General features: G+C 39.5%; 1 protein-coding gene and 1 pseudogene across 8 annotated transcripts in view; both read left to right on the forward strand.

The window, feature by feature from the left end:
• The window catches only part of RARS2 (arginyl-tRNA synthetase 2, mitochondrial), a 113,577-nt gene that overhangs the window by 50,256 nt on the left and 43,688 nt on the right, over positions 1-19,633 (forward strand). For all 8 annotated transcript variants that reach the window (XR_007470705.1, XR_007470704.1, XR_007470703.1 and 5 more), the window contains 5 exons: positions 1,361-1,416; positions 3,771-3,854; positions 6,615-6,691; positions 15,343-15,501; positions 16,551-16,657. Coding sequence is in view for 4 of the 8 variants with exons in the window: in XM_004264837.3 (XP_004264885.2) it covers positions 1,361-1,416; positions 3,771-3,854; positions 6,615-6,691; positions 15,343-15,501; positions 16,551-16,657 (483 nt within the window). In the remaining 4 variants the exon portion in view is untranslated. The remainder of the gene's footprint in view (positions 1-1,360; positions 1,417-3,770; positions 3,855-6,614; positions 6,692-15,342; positions 15,502-16,550; positions 16,658-19,633) is intronic.
• LOC105748963 (Y-box-binding protein 1-like) lies at positions 16,851-18,221 on the forward strand (annotated as a pseudogene).

Raw genomic sequence — 19,633 nt, forward strand, 5'->3', positions numbered from 1 at the left:
TAAATGAGTATCCTTATAGTTTCATGACTTCACAATTGTGCACAGGTATCTGTAGGATCAAGTTTTTAAATGGTAATACCCTTAAAAGGGGAAATATTGATAACAAGGCTTTGGAGACAGACCAAGATTAAGCTCTGTTTTTACCACTTTTCTTTTTTAATATAAATTTATTTATTTTTATTTCTGGTGCATTGGGTCTTCTTTGCTGCACACGGGCTTTCTCTAGTTGCAGTGAGTGGGAGCTACTCTTGGTTGGGGTGCACAGGCTTCTCATTGCGGTGGCTTCTCTTGTTGCAGAGCACGGGCTCTAGGCACCTCGGCTTCAGTAGTTGTGGCGTGCAGCCTCTAGAGCTCAGGTTCAGTAGCTGTGGCACACGGGCTTAGTTGCTCCATGGCATGTGGGGTCTTCCTGGACCAGGGATCTAACCTGTGTCCCCTGAATTGGCAGGCGGTTTCTTAACCACTGTGCCACCAGGGAAGTCCCTTTACCAATTTTAACCAGCTGTGTTCTAGTTAATATATCTTTTTTTAATATTTTCAAACATACACAAAATAGAGGAAAGGTATGTTAAGTCCCATAGGCTCATCACCCAGGTTCAAGAGTCCTCAAGATATTGCCAAATTCACTTCATTATCTTTTTTCCTTTTTGTATCTCAAGTCCCTCATCACAAATATGAGAGTACCTTACATCACAGCTCTTCTGAGCATTAAGTGAATTAATGCATGTAAAGTATGTCAAACTGTGCCTGTCAGATAGTGAGTGTGCTCTAGAAGCATTTGCTATTGTTAAATTATTGATTACAACTTCTCAACCACCAAGAGTAATAAATGTGTTGCTTGAGAATTTGGAGTGGTAAATCCTATTTCTGGTTATCCTGGGAAGCTTTATATATAAATAGTTCTATATTTTTGTTTTAATTTCTGATACAATAAATATTGATAGATATTACTCATATAAACAAAATTTCTTTGGGGTCCCCAGTAATTTTTAAGAAGTTAAAGAACTGAGAAGTAGTGCACTAAACTTAATTTCTAATAATGTACATTGTTTGTATCACAACATATCTCTGAATTTCCTCATCTTTTTATCAGTCCTCAAATGTACCTGCTTCCTAAGTGTGCCACTTCTGTGTATGTTATGTGACTACCTCATGAGTCAGAGGATCAATTTCACTAAGGATGGTTCTTTCTGAGATCTAATTTATCTTTGCTCTAAATGTCTAATCTTTAGCTATCTTTACCCTAAATTACCAAAGGCTTTAGTCCACAATTGTATTAAACTATGGAGCTATGACCTAGTTCATTTTAGAACTCTTGTTCTTAGAACAGAAGAAGTAAACTTTTGCAATTATCTTGCAGTTCACCTAATGTTGCCAAAAAATTTCATGTTGGACATTTGCGTTCTACCATCATAGGTAAGTGTCATTCGTTTCACAGAAAATACTGAGCATGCCTTTCGGGGCTGTATTTGGTGATACAGTCTAATGGTTTAAGGCTTAAGTAACAAAAGGACAAAAAACAAGGAAGTTGAAATTTATATGAGCTTAATGCTAATTAAATATCACCAAAAAAATGGAAAAAATTGGTTTAGAAATAGCAAAAAGAATTTGTTTCAAAACCAAAAGATTAACTCAGAAACCAGGTTTAACTGGTATGTATGTTTTGATTTCAACTTGTTAAAAATATGTATGCATATGAAGAAGAACTGAAAGATGCTGAAATGAAAACAGTTATATGGGATTGATAGTCATCCTCCCAATTTTTTTGTTCATATTTGTTATATAAAAGAAACTCAGTCTCCGTCATGTGAGTACTAACTGGAGTTTTCAAGACTGAAAATTGAAACAAGACTATCCTAATAAAGAGAAATTACTATAGTGTTGTACTTCTTGGCTGTAATGCTTCAGTGTATAATAGGCTTATGGTTTCCATTTACTTAAAGCATGACATTGTGTAGCAGCCCAATCTTAAAGCTGCAGTTAGAATTGTATAATATGAGAATTGGAAGGGATTTTGGAGTTTATCTCATGTAATCTGTCTTCCAGTATAGAAATCTGTCTTTTGCATGCTTACAAGAAAGTCATTTATTCCGTACTGGAATACTTTAAAGACTTGGAGAAATCAGTATTTGTGGCATAGATTGTTACGGCACTAGTCAGCTCTCATTGTTACAAAGTTCTCAAGCAGCATTTTAAGAGAGGAAATGACAGGACTTGATGAAAAAGAATATAAGAAATACAGTGTATAAGAAAAGCTGTTGTCTTACATGAGTAAGTCAAAAGCATAGGGTTGAACATGATAGTTGTTTGACAGTTGTTAAGGGAAATCTTTGAACCAGGAAGAGATAATTATTGAAACTTACCATCTTAAGTGTTTTCATGTATTATCTCAACTAGTTTCACAATAGCCCGGTTTATTAAGTACTGCTGATTATGGATGAGGAAACTCAGATACCAAAAGTAACTTTCCCAAAATCACACAGCTAGTAAGTATTGCAGCCAGGATTTGAAATTAGGCAGTCTAATTCCAAAAGCCTAGGTTCAGACATTTAGTTGGACTTATAAGATACTAAGGTGCTAAGAAAAATAGGAATATAGTCTGAGTACCAGCTGCAAAAGGTGAATCCTGTTGCTGAGACCATATACCTTGGGAAAATCTAGAAGTAGGGAAACTGGAGAAGTAGCTGCAGTACTTTGTCAGCTGTGCATATTGGCGAGGGGTTATTTGCAGAAAACTAGATCCACTCTAGTAAAAGCAGGGAGGAATTTACTATGGGATATTGAATAGTTTGCAAAGTTGTTGGGAGTGCTGAAGAAGCTTTGGATTAAGCTGACATAGATGACTCACAAAACTATACCATAGAACTTGATCATCAAGGGAGCTTCTGCCTTTTCTGCGATCACTGCCACTGCCACAGTCAGGAAACTGCCACTACTCCTGCCATGCCTTCTAGAATTCAAACTAGCAAAAGAGGCCACCCATACCCTATCTTTTACTTCCCTTGGAGGTCAGATGACAGGACACTAGGACCTCTAGTATTGATGCCACTAAAAAACAAAGTCTCCGCTACTGTGCTTGTCAGAAAAAATAAAGGTAGCTCCCTTTCCACCTCATTTCTGCCTTCTAGATCACGTACAGAGTGTATCAAATTGCCCAGACCTAAATGACTTCTGGAACCCTAACTGCCAGAGATTCTGGGGAGTGTTATTTTTAGCTTTCCAGCCTCTGCAGTATGTGAGGGCACACTAGAAGGAGAGTGGAATAGAGGTCAAATGTCAAACCAGCATCAGCAGTACAGGAAGGTGGAGACCTTGGACTGCTATGTGCTGTTAGTTAGGGAGCAACATGAGAGGATGGACTTCATGATGGAAAGAAGGTGGAATGTGCTACTTAGAAAAAGAAAAATCGGTATGGCTAGTTTCTTTAGGACATAGCCAAATTATATATTTCTTTTTTAACTACTGAGATTCTGTTATTTTCTGTCCTTGGGATTGACTTGGAATCGCAATTACTTGAACATGTGTTCCTAACCCCCATTAATGTTGTTGAAAATTGTGAGGTTCTTTAGAATAACTACCTCCTCCAAAATAATTCCTTACTCCCTTTCCATAACGTAGATGAAAACACAATAATGAATGTTTTAGTAAAAAGAAATTGTTAGTAAATTTTGCTAAAAGAATTTTCTGTGTTATGCTTTGATATTAGAGAAGCACATGGTTCTTATACCAAAATGGATAATGAGAAACTGTGTATTTTATTGATTTACTAGGAAATTTTATAGCAAATCTCAAAGAAGCTTTAGGACATCAAGTAACAAGAATAAATTATCTTGGGGATTGGGGCATGCAGTTTGGTAAGTAAATCTGAGGCTTTATTTTTCATATCGTTAAGTTTAATTTCTTTTAATATCTCATTACTTAATCACCTGGACAGAATACAGGCAGAATTCCATTGGATGAAGTAGTGCCTCCTACCTGCTTTTTTCCCCTAATGGCTCTTTTCCATAAATCTTATATATTACTTATTAGAGTAATTCTCACCATACAAGTAAGTTTTCAGGAAGGAAGCTTCATACAATCAGAACGAGACCTGATAAATACAGACTTTTTTGGTTTTATTAAAGAAAAGTAGCTTACATTGGTTAGTTAAATGTAGAAGTATGTATTAGAGAAAAAGTAAGCCTAGGTATACACCCTTCTCAACCACAGCCCTGCCATTTTTAAAACTAGTGAAGTCCAGCCTCCCTGGTCCATCCTACATGAAATGTTGTACCCTGGGCCGGTGGTGTAAAGGAAGAACAAACTGGGATACTTTGGCTTCCCCTTAAATTTACAAGTGGCAGAGGGGGGCGGTGAGGGTGAGGGTCAAAAAGAAAAGAGAGAAAGAGAAGAGTGAGACCCAAACAGTTCAGTGCCACAGATTATCTCTGATGTCATGAGTTTACTCAGAACCATTCGTAGCTCATATACTGCAGTAATCAGGGTGTGGAAGGACGGGATAAATGAAGTTGCTATGGCAGTGAAGGACTGGTAGCATGTGAAATGTGAACTTTTTATTAAAATCTCTGGCAGCTACCAGGTGCCTTTTAAGATTCAGCCCTAGTGTCACCTCTGAAAAGCATTCTGACAGCCAGACACACCCTTGCCCACTTTCTCACATCACCAAGTTCCTAGTACCCAGCTCTACTCAAATAGGCTTCTCTCTTACTGAATTCTTTTGTGTGCTTCTCTCCTCTGCTAGGTGAAATGTTCCATGAAAGCATGGGCTGTGTCTTACTTATTTTTGTATCCATAGTGCTTGGCACTTAAGAGGCACTCAGAATGATGAATGAATCTGTCTTGGGAAGCATTTCACAATACTACTCCAAAAGAAAGGCTGCGTAACATTTTAAAGCTTCTATAAAGTGCAGTGTGCACTGCCAGTTCTGAAGTTCACTGATACTATTATGTTCCATATCTAGTGAAATGAAATCAGTTTCCGGAAGACAGATTTATCGTGACCTTCTCTTATGAATATTATCCTTTCAGTTAGAATCCTTTTTAGACCCTAAAAAGGGTACAACTTGAACCTAACAGTGCCCTTACTATTCACTGTGGAGGAACAGAAAACATGCCCTGCATTTTATAAACCCACCTGCAGTTCACAGTGGTTTGGGCTCTAGGCTAAACAGTCAGATTTAATAGATGGCATCCTCTTTATATCAGTGTGGCCTATTCAGGCATTTCACAGCCATTAGCAAATATGTGATTATGATATTCATTACATTTTAGCTGCAGGATTTTATTGTAGTGGTTTTTTCCTAAAGGACTACTATGGTTAATGATCTGTCAACATTTCCATTATAACCATCATTGTTGAAGAGTTTTAATTTTGGCTGTTCAGCTATCCCCTATTAAAAGTTGGCAGACAGTTCCTAAGTACAGAATTAGTTTCTGAAAATGTATTAGGTTGAATGTTAAATGGAATTGGCCTTTACTTTTCCTATTTCTGTTTTTTAGAACACTCTTTCCACACCCTACTCCCAAGACCCTGAATCATAATCACATTTGCTTTTGCTTGAAAGTGAATAGTGCTGGTATATGTTTTAGTCATCCTTCTAGCTCCTGTCTAAGCCCCAAAGATTGTCTACCCCGTGTTTAGTAACATCCCACTTTCTGCTGAGCCTACATAGAAAAATGTACATCAACAAGGCCCAGTAGTGGCAATTGCTCCTTTAGATCTGAAGCTAGGTAACTGATACAGTTGTAGAAACAGATTAGTTTTTAAAGTAATTGCACTACCTGTAAATTACTCTTGGCCCAGGCTGCAACTATCCTTTCATCCAAAATTGTGGTCATCTTTTAGCAAAATATATTAAGAGTATAAATATTCACAGTCCATACTAAGAATTTTCATTGTAGCTTACAAACCTCAATTATTATTTTTTTTAAAAGGTTGAAATTAATACCTTCCCTGAACTCTGAACTTATCATCAAAGACTAAAAGAAAAAAAAAAATTGGCAAATAAAAGACAATCAAAACAGATCGGCCAGATCAAAGCATTATGTCTCTTGGTCACCTTGAATGGGAGAAGTAATCAGGGCTGTTTCAAGTTTTATCTTCAGTTATTTAAGAACTAATATTGTAACACTAAGCTAATCCTACCTTGTTTTATTTTCACACCTACAAGTTTAAAAAGTAAGATTTGAAAACACTTCCCATCAGTTTCTTTTCACAGATTTTGAGTGTCTAGTGCCTGGCATCACGATGTCCTTCCACAGAGTAGCTGCTCAATAAATGCTTGTTTTATTAGTGTCTTGTAGGGAGGTGCTGGGCACCATTAGCATAAAGATAATTTAGTCCCAGGCTCTGCCTTGGATGAGCTCATAGTCTTTTGGTTACTGTGGAACTAATTTCAGTGAGCTCTTCAATATATTGAATTTATGATTCAATATATTGAATTTGACTTGTGTCAGTTTATGAGGTAGCAGAACGTGATAGTGTGTTTTGCAATATTTTCAGGATGCATAATTATGAGAGGTTAATCTTTTTATAGAACTGTAGCTGTTCCCTGCCATGACTGTTCTCTACTGTTCGATTGTATAATCTTTTCATTTACGGATTACTGTGCTAGGTCTTTTGGGAACTGGCTTCCAGCTGTTTGGCTATGAAGAAAAACTCCAGTCCAATCCTTTACAGCATCTCTTTGAAGTAAGTTGGCAAGAAACAATGTTCGAAAATGCTTCAGCTTCTTTTTTCAGAGTACAGTGCAGCTTCATAACATATTTTTAATCCCAGAGGTTTAAAAAAAAAAAACCAAAAAACTGTTCCTTAAAACAAGGACCCAAAACAATTGAAAATGTTGCTTATATTTTACTAGGGAGTTCCTTTCATTTTCAAATCCAGGTGTTTCTTTTATTAGTATTTTAGTTGATTTGGGACAGTATTTCTCCAGGTATAGAAACTTCTTAGCATAAACACACAGAATAACATATTCAGCATAGAACTCTTTCAGTTTTTATTAGTTATGTACTGTAGTTTTCTTCATGGTAATAAGTATAATTCATTTAACCTTGAGAAGACATGAGTGTATACTTTTTTGCTCTTGTTCTGATGTGGGGGAAGGCACACGTGTTTCTCTGAATTTGTGTGCACTTTTTTCATTTTTCTTTAAGCTCCTTTTCCTGCCTTTTGCCCAATGTGAACTTCTTTCTGTTTTACCTCATTTAGTCCGTTGGATACTCTGCTTTTCTGTCCTCAGTCCTTCCTGGAGTTCATTAATAAAGCCCTTCCTGTCCAATTAATCTCAAGGGATGTGTTTCCTTTTCATTGTCCCAGTTGTTATCTCTGCTGCTTCTGGGCCTGACAAGAAGGAACACAGATACTATGTCAGCCATGCTGGTGACATACGGGGGATCAGACTAAGAATGTGTATGAGGAAGAGCACTTGCCAAACAGTGTTTTACTTCTCTAGCCAGAGCCACAGAGAGCACTTCATTGTTTTCCTTTCTGTTAAATTGTTTTTCTCCTGCAGCTGGCTTTGTATCAATAGCTAAATTAACAAAACACGTTCTGATTCTTAAAGACCTTTAAAGGTGTGTGATTTCCTCCTGAGTCTTTGCCTTCGCTCTCACTGTAAATGCCTACATTTTGATTTATACTATTAACCAAAAGATTTTTTTTCTCTTTCCCATTAAGAGTTTTATTGATAGTCAAGAGTTTAAAAATTAATAATTCTTTACGGTCGTCTATAAAGCCTGCCACCTTAGTGCCTGGAATTTTTACTGTATTATTTTTTAAAACTTTGAATAATCATGAGTATTTTTTACCACGAGGTTAGTGAACCTTTCGTCAGATCCAGGCCCCAGAGACAACCCATGGTGCAGGAAATACAAATACCCACTTGGAGACCTTCTGCCATTGAGAGAACATTTTTAAGAATTTAGAGTACAGTTTGACATATGAGAGTTACCACTCTCATCTTTCACCCACCCAACCTCAGAAGTTTTTAATTTAATCCTGTAAATAGTAAATCTTTGTTGCCCATAATGTTTTAAATATTTTAGTAAAATTTGTTCTTAAACTCCATAGAAACCTAAACATATGTTTCTTTCTATGCAGTTTAATACAGTGTCCTGCCTCTTGAGACTCATAAGTGGGAGATCACACATCTCTGTTAGAGGTTGTTAATTGATGGACACACAAAAGGAAGGAACAAAGGCAGGGGGTACTTTTATGAATAACTAGAAAAGGCACAGTGGTGTTGCTTTCATTCAGTGTTTTTTTGCCTAGTAGCTTCATAGTTGAGCAGTATTTATAGACAAAAGAGGGCAAGTCAAATACACCCACCTTGCTGTTTGTAATAGAAGATAGAAATCCATTTAGAGTACTTCTCTGCTCTCTTCCTCCTTCCGTTGCAGGATGGAGAAAATGCAGAGCCTAAAGTGGCAGCCTCTAGGTTATTTTTTTATTTTTTATTTTTTTGCGGTACACGGGCCTCTCACTGTTGTGGCCTCTCCCGTTGCGGAGCAGAGGCTCCGGACGTGCAGGCTCGGCGGCCATGGCTCACGGGCCCAGCCACTCCACGGCATGTGGGATCCTCCCGGACCAGGGCACAAACCCGCGTCCCCTGCATCGGCAGGCGGACTCTCAACCACTGTGCCACCAGGGAAGCCCCAGCCTCTAGATTATTTTATCTTTGTGCTAATTTTTGCAGACCCAGGTGCATTTTAAAATTACAGCTGTCACTGTAGATTACTTTCAACAACAACGTTTAGTATAAATGAGGAATTTTTTCCCTTTTTTTGGAGCATTAAGCAAATATTAATAAATGATTTTACCCTGTTCCTAAACAGAAAACCTGAACCTTGGTCGAACCCATTTTTTTCCTTCTCAAGTTATACTTGGAGCTCTTTGAGAGGGAAGGACCTGTCTTCCTGATCTTTTATCTGCAACCTCACACACCGTGCTTTGCAGTAAATGCTTGAATGAATTTGCCCCTTCCATTTAAGTTGTGGCATAAAGAAACCTATTGTATAGCTCCAAGGAAGGGCTAACTATCATAGGACACCCTATTTATCATTGGTCAAAAATCTAACTTATTTTATTATGCAGTTTACTGATGAAGAACCCAAGGGCCAGACCCAAGGTTCCAACACAGGCAGTTTGGCTCCAGAGTGTTCTGTGCACTGCACTGCACCGCCCCCCACTGGCATTATGGAATGCCTTTCTGAGCCATTCATTTCCACTGGTTGTAATTACTTACAAAGCATTTTCCTTTCTTTCATCCTTGAAGTGGTGTACCAAGGGCACAATTAGTAGTTTAGTTTTGGCAGTTTCAACCTTCTGGTGTATTTGTTTTGAATTTGGCTTCGGCCATCCAGGAGCAGATTTCGTGGCCTACATCCCTCTAAATTGCACCATGATCAGTATCCCCCCAGTTCTGGTTTCTTGGCCAGGTTAGAAATGATATTATATGGTAGTTTTAGTATTTCTTTTCTGTGATGAAAATACACCTACAGTCGTTTCTCTGCTGCATTTTCACGTTTGTGCTATGCTTTATTACGGGTGTTATTACTCTCTGCACCTGTAGTCATTCTTTTCCCAGGACATCTGGCCATGCTGTGCACAGACCTAGGACTTTTGTTAGCCAACATTTGAAACCTTTCCTTTAGTTGTTTTAATTTGTTGTCACAAAACGGGAAGTGGTTTTTAATAGTTCATCCCCCCTGAATCGGCCGATGAGTTAAATAATATATTTGCTGTTTAAAATTCACACTATTGATTCAAAGAAAACATTTGTAGTAAGTTTTGGAATACTTATCAAAAAGGCTTTCCACTTGTATCTAAAAGTAATTTCTTATGATAAGTTAGTAAGTGTTAAATTTAAATCATGGGCATATGGGAGTCATCATTTACTCATATCTGTCTTAATAATTTTTAAAAGTAATTTCTCAGGGTTCCTCCTAGATTTAAACTACTTGAATGGACCTTGATAACACTGTGCCTTTAAGAATGTATAACCCAGCCACTTTTTCTGCTTTTGGTTTTTTGTTTTGCGGTTTCTTTTGCCCTAGAAGGTTTTAGAACTTGACTTATTGGTGTTGCATATTAATTTGGATTTTGCAAACTATAGAATTCCTCTGAAATATGATCAGCCTCTCATAAGAGGTAAATATCATGCCAATAAAATATGCATTAGTCCTGTACCGTAGCACTGGCATTTTTAAAGTTTCAAAATGACCCCAATAGTATTTCATTATTTTTACCCTGCCCCTTTCTGAAAGGATTTGAGGTAATCACAGTGATGGGCGTTTAATAAAAAAGACATAGAAAGTCAGAGATGATGTATTACTAGGTAATATTAGATAACAGACTTCACCCTGAGTTTCCCTATATCAGCAGCAAAAAAAAAAGTAATAAATAGGGCAGGACCAAAGCAACCAACCTGATGAGTGATAATGTTTACTTCCGTTTTTTAAAATGTGGAGGAAGTGTCTATTCGTCAAGAGACCATGTGTTTTCTGGCTTTCGAATATCAAAACAACTTCTCAAAGTAATTCAAGACTAAATTGATTCTAGACATATATAGGATTATTTATGCAGTTAAAAATTCTTATTTTTTAAAGAATTGAATTCAAAAGTTATTTGTTGGTTTAGGTCACTTTACTTTTTTCAGGAAAAATGACTTATGTTTGGTGTGGATTCTACTCATTATAACACTTACCTACAAGAAATAGCTTTTAAATTCTAAACCAAGATTGGAACGCAGCCATCACTTTTGAGAGCGGTGGGACTCAGCTTAAGTCAATGTTAGGGATTTCCCACCTCCCAGGTCACACAGAGGCTCTTATGTGTATCCCAGGGTGGCCATGGAGGCCTTTTCTTGGCTTCAGTCCACATTGGTCTTGACTCACAGGCCCGGTACCCAAGCCTCTGCTTGTTTGACAGACCACCTGGAGGCCTTGCTGTGGCCCAGTTCCACAGGCCCAGAGACCAGCCTCCCTGTGTGGGGACACTGTGAACCATTGCCCTCTGAGGGCCTGCTGCACCTGAGGGGCTGCTCAGCTTCTGCTGTTCCCGGGAGTGTTTCCCTCAGCTCCTCCTCTGTCTAGGCAGCTCTCCTTTCCTCTCTCCCTGCAGCTTCTCCGCTTCACCATTGCTCTTGACCATCTTCCACAAAGCCACGTGCTTTTCTCCCTCATCCCTACTCCCCTGGGACAGCACTACAGTGTCCCATTGTCCTCTGAGTGTTCTTAGAGCAAGGATGGAAATACCAAGCAAGGCCAGAATACATGTTAAGAGCTCAGTCGTTATCTCACCCTACTGAAATGTATGAAAAACACTTTCTTCAGCATGAGGAAAGTATTAGGCACGAGTGTGTGGTAATCTACCGGTTAGTGATTATCACCCTTGGATAAAGGTGTAAGATATCATGGATGTTATTGTGTATGTACAGAGGATAAAAATAGGAGATTCCAAACATTAAAAGAAGATGAAGGGATGGTAAAATGCTGTTTATATGCTGCTAATGATGTACTAATGCGAAATTTGGTAATTAATTACTTCAAATGAGTATTTTTTTACCTAGGAAGTTTTGACTTTATTAGCTCTTTGATGTATTGATGTATTAAATTATAATTATATTAATTTGAATTTCTTTAATATTTCATTTAACATCAGGAATTGGTCTCAACCAGAGAAATTTCCGATCAATACATGAAACATGAAACTAAAAATGAGCTTGTTTGAATTATAATCATGAATTTGATACATGTTATTTTCTTAAAAATGAGATCAAAATTAAATGCATTCTAAGATAGAGGACAAATAAATATTCAGATAAAAGGGTCTTTAGTGTCCAAGTTATGCTAACCAACCTTAGCAGTTACTCTCAGTTTTAAAGACAAAAATAACCAGGGATGGGGTTAGAGCCCTGCACCAAGGAATTCAGCTGTGCCTATGTGGCTAATGGTATTCTAGAATCAAATTTAATAAGACTAAGAGGGAGTGAGAGCATTTTCTGCTACTTTTTCACACTTATTTCTTTACATTTGGGCAGATCATCCTGAGAGCTGATTATAATTAATCAATTAAATTAGAAATAAAATGTCATATGTTTTTTGGCAATCACTACATCTAGAATTAGTGTAAAGGAAGGATTAATACTCATTTCAGGAAGTCTCAGACATTTAGTTTACTCGCTAACAAATACAGCTGGCTTTTGCATTCTAGTAACTGAAAAGAAAAATTGTGTTTCCATCCTCAAAAACACTTTTCTTCATCCACACTCTTATTTATCATATCCAAATTTAAAATTTCCTTTTTATTCCCTTTGAGTCTGGATCTAACCCCAAAAGGGAGCTGTCTTCAGAATGCATACTTTCCAAGGGTAGAGGGTTCATGGTAACTGTAGATTAAAAATTGTCTATAATGTCAGAAATGCAGAGTATAAAATTTACTTTGTGAAGGAAAACGCATTTCTTTTCTAAAACGTTGATGAATGTTAACTATTAGTTTTATATAGTGCGTTTACAAGCAGATTCTTAAGTGCTAATTAAGGCTCTTCTATTGTTTGGTAGTATCAGTTGGTTTTCAGTAATGTTTGGTTTATCACTAAAAATTGCTGCAATGCCAGGGTTCTTCAGGAATTAGGAAGGGCTTTTTGTTTTGTTTTAATTATTTCTATTTTAAATTTTAAGAAAGGGAAAAGATTCTGGTGATGTTTTTTTCTAAGAATATTCTTATCAATATTTTGAACGCTTATTAGATTTCTAAATGTTTGGCTGTTTGAGTTTAGGGTCCTAGATTAAAAAAAAAACTAATGGGCTTCCCTGATGGCGCAGTGGTTGAGAGTCCGCCTGCCGATTCAGGGGACACGGGTTCGTGCCCTGGTCCGGGAGGATCCCACATGCCGTGGAGCGGCTAGGCCCGTGAGCCATGGCCGCTGAGCCTGCGCGTCTGGAGCCTGTGCTCCGCAACAGGAGAGGCCACAACAGTGAGAGGCCCACGTACCGCAAAAAAAAATAATAATAAAAAAATAAAAAATGAATACCTTTCCTCTTCTGAAAATAAGGATATTTTTTGTATATTTGATTAGAAATTGAATACACACATGTACACACACGTGTATGTGAGAGAGAGAGCTGGAGAGAGACGGGAAGAGAGATGGGGGAAGCGGGGAAAGATTAACTTTGAATCACATGCCATTTATAGACACATATATGTCTTTACTCCTGTAGGCTGGACTATTACGCAGTTGTCAATGGATAGGTCATTCAAAGGTCAGGAAGTCTGACCTATGCCTACATATCAACCTTGATTGGAGGTTGATATGTAGGCACCCCCTGTGTAGCATGTAGTAAAATTCCAAGCTTCCAGAAGGAAAGCAGGTGTTTGGCATAAACCATATTGTTTGCATAAACAGTTTAGGCACCGTGAGCCACTCTTATCAGTTAGCTTGGTGGGAACATTCTCAAAATTCAAGTTCCCAGATGCCAGCCAAGGGCTAACCTTGCAAACAACACATTTTAAGGATAACAGTTTCCAGGCCTGCTACGTTAACTCTTTTCTGTACAACTTTAAAGAGGAAAAAAAAAAAAAAGATTAGGTAGTTTTAACCTTTATTTAGGAGTACTGATTTATTTACTTCCGTCATTCCAATAATTAACATGAGCCATCTATACAAGGTGAGACATTTTTAGCTTGAGATAGATGTTTAATGCCCTGTCCCTTTTGTTGGTAGTATCTAGTGGGTAGAAGCCACATTATGGTTGTCCTAAAGTATTCTCCAGCAATAAAATCACTTTTTCTACCCAGATGCTGCTGCCATGATATTTTGATGATATTACTGTAAGAGTTTAGAGGCCTCATATTTTTTGGTAGTTTATTTGCCAATTTTTATTTCATGCTATTTTAATAGCTTTCTGGAAAAAAATATGAGGATAGTAAATTTATTGTTCGTGTTTCACCCTGGAAGTGAGTTACAACTTGTAAGTAAAATCTTTATAGTCCCTAATGCATAACTTCAGTATTACTTGAGCTGTAGTGTTGATATTTTTATGTCGTTTATTAATCTTGCATTTTAGAGACTGGAAAATGATTCTATGAACACACAATCCTAGAACTGGAAGAGCCCTTAACAAGCTATCCAACTGCACTCCTCTCATTGGGTTGGGGCAGAACTAAGCGAGCCAGGACAGATGGTGCAAAAACACTCCGGAAGTGAGCGCTCCACACAGTTCTCAAGAGCCCAAGTTGGAGTATAATTAAGCTAACTATCCCAAAGCTCTTCCTAAATCACCTGGTTTTTTCTGGTCTTTGCAGATTTAAAGAACAGTTTAAAATGTTTTTCATTAAAACAACGGCTGAATCACCCTGTGGCCTTTTCTTTTCCAGATTGAACCATTCTACTAGCTTCAATCTTTTCTCAGAGAAGTTGCAGCAATAATTTCACTTCTTTTTTTTTTTTTTTTTTTAAAGAATAATGCTAGCTTAGTCTAAACCAGGCATTCTTTTTTTTGGCTGCAGTGTGCAGCATGTCAGATCTTAGTTCCCAGACCAGGGATCGAACCTGCACTCCCTACAGTGGAAGTGCAGAGTCTTAGCCACTGGACCACCAGGGAAGTCCCTATTTTTTTTAATTTATTCATTTACTTATTTTTGGCTGTGTTGGGTCGTTGTTGCTGTGCACAGGCTTTCTCTAGTTGCAGCGAGCAGGGGCTACTCTTCATGGGGTGCGTGGGCTTCTCATCGCGATGGTTTCTCTTGTTGGGAGCACGGGCTCTAGGCATGTGGGCTCAGTAGTTGTGGCTCATGGGCTCTAGAGGACAGGCTTAGTAGTTGTGGTGCATGGGCTTAGTTGCTCCATGGCATGTGGGAGACCAGGGCTTCCCAGACCAGGGCTTGAACCCGTGTCCGCTGCATTGGCAGGCAGATTCTTAACCACTGCGCCACCAGGGAAGTCCCTAACCAGGCATTCTTAACCTAAGGATCTGTGAACTTGGATGAGAAGGAAAAAGGTACATATTATTTTCAGTAACCTCAGTCAGAAATTTAGCACTTTCCTCTGTTACTATATCACAAATATTTTTTAAAATTTGAATAATTGTATTTCAATGTAATTATTTCCTTTATAATCCTATGTATTTTACTTTATGCATTTTGAGCAGGGGTTATTAGGGCTCACTAAGGTAAGGGTCCATGGCAAAAAAAAAGAAGAAAAAAAGGTTACACCCTGTGACCAGCGCACTTGTATAACCTTTAAATGAGAATTCTCCCGATTGTTTTGTTTTCTTCTTTTCCTTTTTGGAGATAACAGTGACTAGTAATGTACTTCATGTAATGTACTATTGTGCCTTTAGGTTTATGTACAAGTTAATAAAGAAGCAGCAGACGATAAAAGTGTAGCAAAATCAGCACATGAGTTCTTCCAGCGATTGGAACTGGGCGACACGCAAGCACTTGCACTCTGGCAGAAATTTCGGGACTTGAGCATAGAAGAGTACATTCGGATTTACAAGGTGCCCGCCCACTCTCCTGCTCTCCTGTCATGTGGAGCTGCTCTTGACGGGTACTCCTGGGTAGGAGGGTTGCTTCTGAAGTTCATGTTTTAAGAACAGATTTGTCATTTGTCAGTGAGTTGATAATTGGGACTCAGATATTGTTCTTTGGGCTGAAAGTTAGAGCTACAAAATAAAGCCTGTGAACTTCACAGGCTGAATGTGAAGTGACATCCTAATACTTCATTTCAGTTTGGCTTTTCTCTTCTCTCTTCTATCATTCCTTCACTTTTTCTTAATCATTTTTTCTTCTTTTGCTTCCTTAGGCATATATGTGATGGCTATAAATTTGTTTGTCTATAAATTTGTCTAAGAACATGTTGGGGGTGGGAGAAATACAACAGTGAATAAAAGAGATATAAGTTCTTTTCTCATGGACTTTACACTCCAGCATGGATACAGCAGATTAAACAAATTCGAGGCAGTGCAAATTCAACAAGAATATATACAGTCTGTTAGGTGGTGATGATGTATGGAGAAAAGTGAAGCAGGGGAGGGGGGGATCAGGGGTGCTGTCTGAAGAGAGTTTCAGCAAAGATCCCACATGGCTGGAGTAAGGAAGCAAGATGAAGAAAAGTGAGAGAGGGGTTGGAGAGGTTGGAGAGTGGGGTGGGATGTAGGACATTTTCCAGGACTGTCCAGTCTAGCTTCCTGCTGCAGTGGAAATGTTCTGGATCTCTGCTGTCCAATATGGTAGCCTCTAGCCACATGTGGCCGGTGAGCACTTGAAGTGTGAGTAGCGTAACTGAGAAAGTAAATCTTCAATTTTCCTTAATTTGAATTTGAATAGCCATATGTGTCCAGCAACTCCTACGTTGGACAGCACAGTACCGCTGTGAGGGCTTGACCGTGCGGGGAACCGTTAGGAAGGTTTGAGTCACAGAGTGACTTGATTTCATTCTTATTTTCCCCATCTGTCTGACAGACTGTAGAACATCCTATTTTGTCTTAGGGTAAGATAATAGGACACATGCGTAACTTTTTTTTCTTTTGTTTCCAAATCCTTTTAGCGTCTAGGAGTACACTTTGATGAATATTCAGGAGAATCATTTTATCGTGAAAAGTCTCAAGAAGTCTTAAAGTTGCTGGACAGTAAAGGACTCCTACTGAAAACAATGTATGACCAGGTTACTATTCTTCAGAAAGTTATTCATTCTGCTTTGAAGTTGGTATTGACGTTTTCTCTCAGTAAGGAGAGCAGAATGTTGTGTGCAGCCTTCCTGGCATTTTTTTACAGTGCTTTTTGCTCTTCCGAGTACTTTCCCACATGCTGTCTCTTGCTGCCATAGCAAAATCCTGGTAAGCTTGGGAGAAAGAGTATTATCTTGTTACATATGAGGAAACAAGCACAGAAAGTATAAGTGACCTGCCTAAGGTCACACCAGCTGATAATGGTATAACTGGAAAAGGGAAATAGAACGCTTTGTACTCAACCCTGCCTTTTTAAAAAGATTCCATCCTGTTCCAAAAGGATTTAAAACAATTTATAAAAACAGGTATACTGAGTTCGATGGGTAGCGGGAGCGGAGAGCGGCCCCCAGAGAGCCCCGAGCAGCGTCACCGCCGCCGCCGGCCTGGTTGCCATCACAGCCCGGGAGGAGCCGCAGCCGTGAGCAGCGAGGCCGAGACCCAGAAGCCGCCCTCAGCGCTGCCGACACCGAGCCCAGCACGACGGGCTGCGGCGCAGGAGGCGGTGGCCCCGGCAGTCTCGCATCGGCGGCACCTGCCGCTGGGGACAAGAAGGTCATCGCAGCGAAGGTTCTGGGAACATAAAATGGTTCAGTGTAAGAAACGGATATGGCTTCAGCAACAGGAACGACACCAAGGAAGATGAAGGTGTCCACCGGACTGCCGTAAAGAAGAACCCGGGAAGTGCCTTCGCGGCGTAGGAGACGGAGAGACTGCGGGGCTCCATGTCGCTGAAGGAGAAGAGGGTGCGGGCAGCAGACGTTGCAGGCCCTGGGGGGTCCAGCGCAAGGCGGTACACATGCACCAGCCCGTAACCATCACAGCCGCTCTTCGCGTCACAGGGGGCCTCCATGCAACCTCCAGCAGAATTACCGGGACAGCGAGAGAGGGGAAAAGACGGAGGGATTCGAGAGTGCCCCCGAAGGCTGGGCCCGACAGCAGCGGCCCTGCCGCAGGCGCCGGCGCCCACCTTACTGCGTGTGGAGACCCTATGGACGTCAACCACAGCGTTCCACCCTCCTGTGCGGGGAGAGGAGATGGAGGGTGCTAACAACCAGGGTGCAGGAGAACAAGATAGACCAGTGAGACAATATGTATCGGGGTTATAGACCACCGTTCCGCAGGGGCCCTCCTCGCCAAAGACAGCGCAGAGAGGACGGCAGTGAAGAAGATAAGGAAAATCAAGGAGATATGAGACCCAAGGTCGGCAGCCCCCTCAATGTCGGTACCACCGCAACTTCAGTTACAGACGCAGACGCCCAGAAAACCCTAAACCCAAGATGGCGAAGAGACACAAGCAGCCGATCCACCAGCTGAGAATGCGTCCGCTCCCGAGGCTGAGCAGGGCGGGGCTGAGCAAATGCCGGCTTACCATCTCTACTGTCATCCGGTTTAGTCGTGCAACAAGAAGAAATGAATATGAAATTCCAGCAATAAGAAATGAACAAAAGATTGGAGATGAAGACCTTAAGTGCTTGCTTTTTGACTGTTGACCAGATAACTAGAACTATCTGCATTATCTATGCAGCATGGGGTTTTTATTATTTTTACCTAAAGACGTCCCTTTTTGGTAATGACAAACGTGTTTTAAAAAACAAAACTGGATTTTCTCAATACACCTTTAAAGGATTTTAAATTGTTTCATATCTGGTCGAATTGAGATTTTTAAGAACCTCATTTTTAATTTATAATAGAAGTTTACAGCTTGATTTTTTCAAAAAGTCAACAAACTGCAAGCACCTGTTAATAAAGGTCTTAAATAATTTTTTTAAAAAAAAAAGGTATACTACAACCCCAAGGTTTTGAAAGAGTAAAATGAGGAAATCAAGAAGCAGGGCAGAAAAAATAATAGGACGTCAGGGATGATATTAGTACATCATGTAACACACACTGGGATTCTGCTTCTTTGCTTAAGGTAGATTTCTAATTTAGCTTTGAGCTTCCTGTCAGCCAAACAGAAATGGCACCATTCATAGGCGCCCAGCCATGTGTAACACAGAAGCAAACCAGTTGCTTAGAAGTGCCATTTTTCCAGATGGCCAGCAAACAGATGAAAAGATTCTCAGCATCACTAATTATTAGAGAAATGCAAATCGAAAGTACAACGACATATCACCTGACACGGGTCAGAATGACCATCATCAAAAAATCTACAAACAATAAATGTTGGAGAGGGTGTGGAGAAAGGGGAACCCTCATAAACTGTTGGTGGGAATGTAAATTGATACAGCCAGTATGGAAAACAGTATGGAGGTTCCTTAAAAAACTAAAAATAGAGCTACCATATGATCCAGCAATCCCACTACTGGGCATATACCCAGACAAAACTATAATTCAAAAAAAACACATGCACCCCAATGTTCATAGCAGCACAATTTACAGTAGCCAGGACATGGAAGCAACCTAAATGTCCATAGACAGAGGAATGGATAAAGAAGACATGGTACATATATACAATGGAATATTACCCAGCCATAAAAAGGAATGAAATGGGGTCATTTGTAGAGATGTGGACAGACCTAGGGAGTGTCATACAGAGTGAAGTAAGTCAGAAAGAGAAAAGCAAATATCGTATAATAATGTATATATGTGGAATCTAGAAAAATGGTATAGATGATCTTATTTGCAAAGTATAAATAGAGACACAGACATAGAGAACAAATGTATGGATACCAAGGTGGGAAGAGGTGGGGAGGGAGGAATTGGGGGACTGAGATTGACACATATACATTATTGATGCTATGTATAAAGTAGACAACTGATGGGAACGTACTGTATAGCACAGGGAACTCCTACCTAATGCACTGTGGTAACCTAAATGGGAGGGAAGTCCAAAAGGGAGGGGATATCTGCATGTGTATGGCTGATTCATTCTGTTGTGCAGTGGAGGCTAACACAACATTGT

This window comes from Orcinus orca, chromosome 12 (genome assembly GCF_937001465.1).
Source record: "Orcinus orca chromosome 12, mOrcOrc1.1, whole genome shotgun sequence".
NCBI classification, from domain to species: domain Eukaryota; kingdom Metazoa; phylum Chordata; class Mammalia; order Artiodactyla; family Delphinidae; genus Orcinus; species Orcinus orca.